An 8510-nucleotide genomic window follows, 5' to 3' on the forward strand; every position below is an offset into this window, starting at 1 on the left:
GACTTGCTATCGAGAAACAGCGGAGGCAAGAAAGGAAAACCTGCCAACGTCCATCTCTGCAAGGACCAGTCTATACTTGCGATGTTTGCGGTACCCTCTGTGGGCCCCGCATTGGACTATAAATACAGCCATTGCACGACACACAATGCTTCGGATCACACGAACGAAGGGAAGACATTCCTCCAAAACGATGACTCACACCATCATTGTTTTCATAACAAGCTAAGGTTAAGGTGATGTTACGGGTCTTTGTGAAGGTATAATCTCTGAAGTTAATGATGTGTTTAAATACTTCGTTTAAATAAATACTTAGTTGTTTTTGTATTACTTATCTATCAGATGTTGATTTTTATTTTGTATTACTTTGTGAGACTTTCCTTCAGGTGTTGTTAGATGTTAGCATATAAAAGTTTGACTATTCTTCAAGTTTTACTGCATTAACAGTTCATTATGTCGTGTGAACACATTATTGTGATGCGACTTGTCACTCCTTGACAGTAACATTCACTTTTATTATTCCAAGGGGCATCATTGCTGAAGGTTGAAACCCCTTCCAAAGAAAGTAGATATATTATCTATTCTTTGGTGAAATAGCCTTTTTTTCAAACTTTCGATGAGAGCAGGATTTTAAGATTATTTTACCACTGTCAGACTTGGTCAAATAGTCAGTGTCACTCCATAGCACGTATTTCATTTCATGACTGTTGGAATACATGACAATGTGTATGAATTTCCTTAACTGCTGATCAGAGCCACGGGTGAAGTGTACACCATAATCAATAGAAAGTAAAAAAAAAATTTTTGAAATGAAAAAAGGGGAATTTTTTGACTCAATTGTCACTCCATAATGATGTGGAATGCCCCCTCTCCTCTTCCCCTGTTCGTTCATTCCCTGTTGTTTGTACCACTGTCAGTTCTACTTTGCTCTCACATGAGCCACGCTCCTGTAAATAAAAAAAGTCAGAGTACTGGATTAATTTGTGCTGATAATTCGTGTACATATTTTGGTGTTTTCGCTTTTTAATTGTTTAAACCTGGAGGTTTATTGTTCTTTGTGTGCTGTGTGTTTGATGTTTAAGTTTGTACATTGTTGAATGGAATTTAGATATTATTATTCATGACAGCATGATTAACAGATTCCGTGCTTAGTGTATACCAAGCGATGTGCCGACCAGAGCTACTCACATTCATACAATACAGTGATTCTGTGATCCTTTCCTGCAGGCAGAAGGAAAGAAGAAGAATTTATTTACATGTATTCGCCATTTTCTACAAAGATGTTGCAAACCAAGTTGTCTCAAACGTCAAGGTAGGAAGATAAGCATTAAGAAGAGCAAAAACCCATTTGGTACATGCTTGTCATCAATAAATTTTCATTGGACAGTTGAGCAACTGCTTTGTTAAATGTTTGGCTTTCCTAAAATATTATTCAGCTTTGCTAAATTATTGTTTGGCTTTGCTAAAATTATTTAGGCTTTGCTAAAATTATTGTTAGGCTTTGCAAATGTATTTTTCAGCTTTGCAAAAATATTGTTCGGCTTTCCTGAAATATTGTTCGGCATTGCTAAAATATTGTTCTGCTTTCCTGAAATATTGTTCAGCTTAGCTTAAATATTGTTCTGCTTTGCGAAAACATTGTTCGGCTTTGCTAAAATATTGTTCTGCTTTGCTAAAATATTGTTTGGCGTTGCTAAATTATTGTTCTGCTTTGCTAAAATATTGTTCGGCTTTGCTAAAATATTGTTCTGCTTTGCCAAAATATTGTTTTGCTTTGCTAAAATATTGTTTTGATTTGCTAAAATATTGTTTTGCTTTGATAAAATATCATCCGGCTTACCTGAAATATTGTTCGGCTTTGCTAAAATATTGTTTTGCTTTGCAAAAAGATTGTTTTGCTTTGTAAAAATATTGTTCGGCTTTCCTGAAATATTGTTCGGCTTTGCTAAAATATTGTTCGGCTTTCCTGCAATATTGTTCGGCTTTGCTAAAATATTGTTCTGTTTTGCTAAAACATTGTTCGGCTTTGCTAAAATATTGTTCAGCGTTGCTAAAATATTGTTCTGCTTTGCTAAAATATTGTTCGGCTTTGCTAAAATTTTCTGCTTTGCTAAAATATTGTCCGGCTTTGCCAAAATATTGTTTTGCTTTGCTAAAATATTGTTTTGCTTTGTTAAAATATTGTTCAGCTTTGCTTAAATATTGTTCGGCTTTGCTAAAATATTGTTTTGCTTTGCTAAAATATTGTTTTGCTTTGCTAAAATATTGTTCTGCTTTGCTAAAATATTGTTCGGCTTTGCTAAAATATTGTTCGGCTTTGCTAAAATATTGTTTTGATTTGCTAAAATATTGTTTTGCTTTGCTAAAATATCATCCGGCTTTGCTAAAATATTGTTCTGCTTTGCTAAAATATTGTTTTCATTTGCTTAAATATTGTTCTGATTTGCTAAAATATCATTCGGCTTTGCTAAAATATTGTTCTGCCATTCACACTTGCCAATGGTTTCCTGGTTCTACCAGGTGAGCCCAGGGACATTGCCTTTATTTTTTTTCAAGGCATCTGTTGATAACCTAATTTCTGAGGGGTATTCGTCTGACATATTTTGATGTTTAGATGATGAGATTCAAGAAGATAAGGAGGATGTTTCTTTGAGTTCTTCACCTGAAGAACTAGAGAGAAAGAGAATGAAGGGAAATGGTGAACAAAAGTTGGAAAAACAGGAGGAAATAAAAATTGACGATGACAGTCAAAGTGTCCGGCTGTCTGTGGTGAGTAGACAATTCTGGTTTGTTGTTGTGATGATGAAGTGCAACTTATTCATTAAAAACAACCTTCATGAATGTTGCTATGAAAATGGGGTCGTTGGCCAGGATAAATTTGATGTTTGGGTAAATATCTAAGAGGTTTATTGTATCACATGGTGTAATTGTAGAACTTTCAAAGGAGATTGAAGAATTGAGAAGAGTTTGAGAGAGAGAGGGGGATCGGAAGAAATTGAGTTTTAGAAGCATTAAACTTTACTCTATTACATGTGCCCCACTGGGAAATCTTGCCCACATCCGAATTTAAACAGGTGGCTGTGATGAAACGAGATGTAGATCGAGTGAGGGAAGATGGGGCAGATGGGGAAAAACATGGAGGAATGTCATGTCGAGTCATCAGCACACAAGTGCATTTGGTTATTTCTAGAAGAAAAAGGTCAATGATAAAAAGACAAAAGAGTGTGGGAGAAAGGACGGAACCCTGAGGGACACCGCTGTTGATAAGGAGGGAGGGAGATGTTGAACCATCAACCATTACAGAGATAGAGCGGTCGGAGACAAAGCTCAATACGACAGAGCAGAGTGAAGGAGGAAACCCGAAACAAGGAAGCTTGGATATCAGACCTAAATGCCAAACTCTGTCAAACGCTTTTGAGATATCAAGGCCTACAATAAAGGATTCCCCAAAGTCTCAGAAAAGAGGCCCAGACATTCGTTATGTAAGAAAGGTATCACCGGTAGATCTTGCCTTGCGAAAGCCTAATTGATGGTCAGATGGAAGACTGAGATCCAAGATGGTTGAGAAAATGGTTATTGAGAAGACATTCAAAGACTTTGGAAATAGTAGCAGTCAGAGCAGTGGGATGGTAGTTGGGAGGGTTTGAATGATCACCCTTCTTTAAGATAAACTGTACTAAGGCATGTTTCCAGGAAAGAGGAAAAGTTTGGGTTTTTCAACAAAAACGGAAAATGAGCAAGCACAAGAGCAAGTTCTGAAGCACACACCTTCGAGACACGAAGTGGAGTGCCATCTTGTTTGTATGCCTTGCATGTGTCCAGAAAGAGGGATACTTTTATGACTCCATGAAAAGAGATTACAGGGAGTGGCATTGGATTGGTAAGGGGTGCTTCAAAGGGAGATGGAATGTTAAAAAGTCATCCATTGTGAAATTAGATGAGAAAAGAGAACCAAAAATAGATGCTTTATCAGTCGGAGAGACAGCGATAGTACCATCGGAACGGAAAAGCAAAGGAAAGGCAGAGCAACAGAAGTTGTTGGAGATACTTTTGCTTAAGACCAGAAAGATCTATTTGTGGAAAAAGATGAGAGGTTGTCACAATTCTTTTGGAAAAAGGCATGTTTCGCCTCACTAGTAACATGTTTGCAATAATTTCTGGCAGATATGAAAGCTGAATGTGAGTCAGAGGAAGAAGAGTTTTTCCATCTCCGACATGCCACATCCTTTGCACGAATGGCTGCATAGCAGGAATTGTTGAACCATCAATTGGTAGGAGAAATTGACTAGAAAGAGAAGGGGATTCAAGCCTCCATTCCTGCAACAATAACTTCAGCTATACGTTCAGCAGAGATAGAGGCATCGCCTCAGGAAAAGCAGTAGTCTTTCCAGGGAATTTTAAATTTTAATTTTTTTAATTTGATATGTCTTTGTATGTATGATATGATATATGTCTTTGGGGTGTATGATATGTCAAAGGAAATTTGAATTTATGCTTCTTTGAGTAATGGAAAAATTTTCTTTCCATGCTTTCTGACTTTCATGAAATTACTTGCCATAATTGGAGGAATGCGCCATTGCAGAGGTTATCAGATTTGAGCAAAATTCATAGCAACCTCTTGGATACTCTACTGTCACCATATCAAACGCCTTGATCAATTTATCAATTCCATATGCAATGCCTTCATAAGGTGCTTGGCATCATCTGGCGAGACAGAATACCGAACACCTCAATCCTAGACCACTGTCGAATCCAAGGGATTGAGTATTTCCTGATGCAAGCCCAGTGCTGCTGGTCAGGACACCACACACGCATGTAAGACCATAGAATCCCGAGCGCTTTTCTATGGACAACTTATATTTGGTAAATGGTCACTTGGTGGACAAAGGAAGTTAGGGTGTCCTTAAGTTGACACTCAAGTCTTGCGCCATTGCAGTTATCACCTGGTAACATCAGGCCACAAACAAGTCAGCTTGGCGTAACATCTGCCACAAAGGGCTGGACCACTTTGAATGTGAGAGACTTGCTATCGAGAAACAGCAGAGGCAAGAAAGGAAAACCTGCCAACGTCCATCTCTGCAAGGACCAGTCTATACTTGCGATGTTTGCGGTACCCTCTGTGGGCCCCGCATTGGACTATAAATACAGCCATTGCACGACACACAATGCTTTGGATCACACGAACGAAGGGAAGACATTCCTCCAAAACGATGACTCACACCATCATTGTTTTCAAAACAAGCTAAGGTTAAGGTGATGTTACGGGTCTTTGTGAAGGTATAATCTCTGAAGTTAATGATGTGTTTAAATACTTCGTTTAAATAAATACTTAGTTGTTTTTGTATTACTTATCTATCAGATGTTGATTTTTATTTTGTATTACTTTGTGAGACTTTCCTTCAGGTGTTGTTAGATGTTAGCATATAAAAGTTTGACTATTCTTCAAGTTTTACTGCATTAACAGTTCATTATGTCGTGTCTAGTGTTGGGCTAGCGGCTAGGGTGCCGGCTTAGGATCCTAGGATCCTGGGTTCGAATCCCGGTCGATTGCCGAATTAACGCCAGGGGGGTTGACTCAGCCTGTCATCCTTCCGAGGTCGGCTAATTGAGTACCAGTTCACTGGTAATTCCCTGTTTGTCGTTAAAGGCGGCAAAAAGGGTTGGCGTCAGGAAGGGCATCCGGCCGTAAAACATTGCTTCAAAAAGGGGACCGAAAAACAACAACAACCACGGTTCCCGAAAAAGGCCAACCCCCGCTTTGCGGGGAAAAATGGCCTCTAAAGGTGGTTATTTTTTTTTTGATGTCGTGTGAACACATTATTGTGATGCGACTTGTCACTCCTTGACAGTAACATTCACTTTTATTATTCCAAGGGGCATCATTGCTGAAGGTTGAAACCCCTTCCAAAGAAAGTAGATATATTATCTATTCTTTGGTGAAATAGCCTTTTTTTCAAACTTTCGATGAGAGCAGGATTTTAAGATTATTTTACCACTGTCAGACTTGGTCAAATAGTCAGTGTCACTCCATAGCACGTATTTCATTTCATGACTGTTGGAATACATGACAATGTGTATGAATTTCCTTAACTGCTGATCAGAGCCACGGGTGAAGTGTACACCATAATCAATAGAAAGTAAAAAAAAAATTTTTGAAATGAAAAAAGGGGAATTTTTTGACTCAATTGTCACTCCATAATGATGTGGAATGCCCCCTCTCCTCTTCCCCTGTTCGTTCATTCCCTGTTGTTTGTACCACTGTCAGTTCTACTTTGCTCTCACATGAGCCACGCTCCTGTAAATAAAAAAAGTCAGAGTACTGGATTAATTTGTGCTGATAATTCGTGTACATATTTTGGTGTTTTCGCTTTTTAATTGTTTAAACCTGGAGGTTTATTGTTCTTTGTGTGCTGTGTGTTTGATGTTTAAGTTTGTACATTGTTGAATGGAATTTAGATATTATTATTCATGACAGCATGATTAACAGATTCCGTGCTTAGTGTATACCAAGCGATGTGCCGACCAGAGCTACTCACATTCATACGATACAGTGATTCTGTGATCCTTTCCTGCAGGCAGAAGGAAAGAAGAAGAATTCATTTACATGTATTCGCCATTTTCTACAAAGATGTTGCAAACCAAGTTGTCTCAAACGTCAAGGTAGGAAGATCAGCATTAAGAAGAGCAAAAACCCATTTGGTACATGCTTGTCATCAATAAATTTTCATTGGACAGTTGAGCAACTGCTTTGTTAAATGTTTGGCTTTCCTAAAATATTATTCAGCTTTGCTAAATTATTGTTTGGCTTTGCTAAAATTATTTAGGCTTTGCTAAAATTATTGTTAGGCTTTGCAAATGTATTTTTCAGCTTTGCAAAGATATTGTTCGGCTTTCCTGAAATATTGTTCGGCATTGCTAAAATATTGTTCTGCTTTCCTGAAATATTGTTCAGCTTAGCTTAAATATTGTTCTGCTTTGCGAAAACATTGTTCGGCTTTGCTAAAATATTGTTCTGCTTTGCTAAAATATTGTTTGGCGTTGCTAAATTATTGTTCTGCTTTGCTAAAATATTGTTCGGCTTTGCTAAAATATTGTTCTGCTTTGCCAAAATATTGTTTTGCTTTGCTAAAATATTGTTTTGATTTGCTAAAATATTGTTTTGCTTTGATAAAATATCATCCGGCTTACCTGAAATATTGTTCGGCTTTGCTAAAATATTGTTTTGCTTTGCAAAAAGATTGTTTTGCTTTGTAAAAATATTGTTCGGCTTTCCTGAAATATTGTTCGGCTTTGCTAAAATATTGTTCGGCTTTCCTGCAATATTGTTCGGCTTTGCTAAAATATTGTTCTGCTTTGCTAAAATATTGTTCGGCTTTGCTAAAATATTGTTCTGTTTTGCTAAAACATTGTTCGGCTTTGCTAAAATATTGTTCTGCTTTGCTAAAATATTGTTCGGCTTTGCCAAAATATTGTTTTGCTTTGCTAAAATATTGTTCAGCTTTGCTTAAATATTGTTCGGCTTTGCTAAAATATTGTTTTGCTTTGCTAAAATATTGTTCAGCTTTGCTTAAATATTGTTCGGCTTTGCTAAAATATTGTTTTGCTTTGCTAAAATATTGTTTTGCTTTGCTAAAATATCATCCGGCTTTGCTAAAATATTGTTCTGCTTTGCTAAAATATTGTTTTCATTTGCTTAAATATCGTTCTGCTTTGCTAAAATATCATTCGGCTTTGCTAAAATATTGTTCTGCCATTCACACTTGCCAATGGTTTCCTGGTTCTACCAGGTGAGCCCAGGGACATTGCCTTTATTTTTTTTCAAGGAATCTGTTGATAACCTAATTTCTGAGGGGTCCTCGTCTGACATATTTTGATGTTTAGATGATGAGATTCAAGAAGATAAGGAGGATGTTTCTTTGAGTTCTTCACCTGAAGAACTAGAGAGAAAGAGAATGAAGGGAAATGGTGAACAAAAGTTGGAAAAACAGGAGGAAATAAAAATTGACGATGACAGTCAAAGTGTCCGGCTGTCTGTGGTGAGTAGACAATTCTGGTTTGTTGTTGTGATGATGAAGTGCAACTTATTCATTAAAAAAAACCTTCATGAATGTTGCTATGAAAATGGGGTCGTTGGCCAGGATAAATTTGATATTTGGGTAAATATCGAAGAGGTTTATTGTATCACATGGTGTAATTGTAGAACTTTCAAAGGAGATTGAAGAATTGAGAAGAGTTTGAGAGAGAGAGGGGGATCGGAAGAAATTGAGTTTTAGAAGCATTAAACTTTACTCGATTACATGTGCCCCACTGGGAAATCTTGCCCACATCCGAATTTAAACAGGTGGCTGTGATGAAACGAGATGTAGATCGAGTGAGGGAAGATGGGGCAGATGGGGAAAAACATGGAGGAATGTCATGTCGAGTCATCAGCACACAAGTGCATTTGGTTATTTCTAGAAGAAAAAAGTCATTGCTAAAAATAAGGAAGAGTGTGGGAGAAAGGATGGAACCCT

At 37.4% G+C, this 8510-nt stretch overlaps 1 protein-coding gene across 1 annotated transcript in view; it reads left to right on the plus strand.

Moving 5' to 3' along the window:
* The window catches only part of LOC137426264 (putative serine/threonine-protein kinase MARK-C), a 30724-nt gene extending 22500 nt beyond the window's left edge, over nt 1–8224 (plus strand). The window contains exons 10-14 of the mRNA XM_078775322.1: nt 1225–1309; nt 2612–2766; nt 6573–6657; nt 7879–8033; nt 8198–8224. Coding sequence (XP_078631448.1) covers nt 1225–1309; nt 2612–2766; nt 6573–6657; nt 7879–8033; nt 8198–8224 — 507 coding nt within the window. The remainder of the gene's footprint in view (nt 1–1224; nt 1310–2611; nt 2767–6572; nt 6658–7878; nt 8034–8197) is intronic.
* Nucleotides 8225–8510: the final 286 nt, after the last annotated feature.

The sequence above is a fragment of the Myxine glutinosa genome, chromosome 4 (genome assembly GCF_964187855.1).
Source record: "Myxine glutinosa chromosome 4, kmMyxGlut1.1, whole genome shotgun sequence".
Lineage (NCBI taxonomy): Eukaryota > Metazoa > Chordata > Myxini > Myxiniformes > Myxinidae > Myxine > Myxine glutinosa.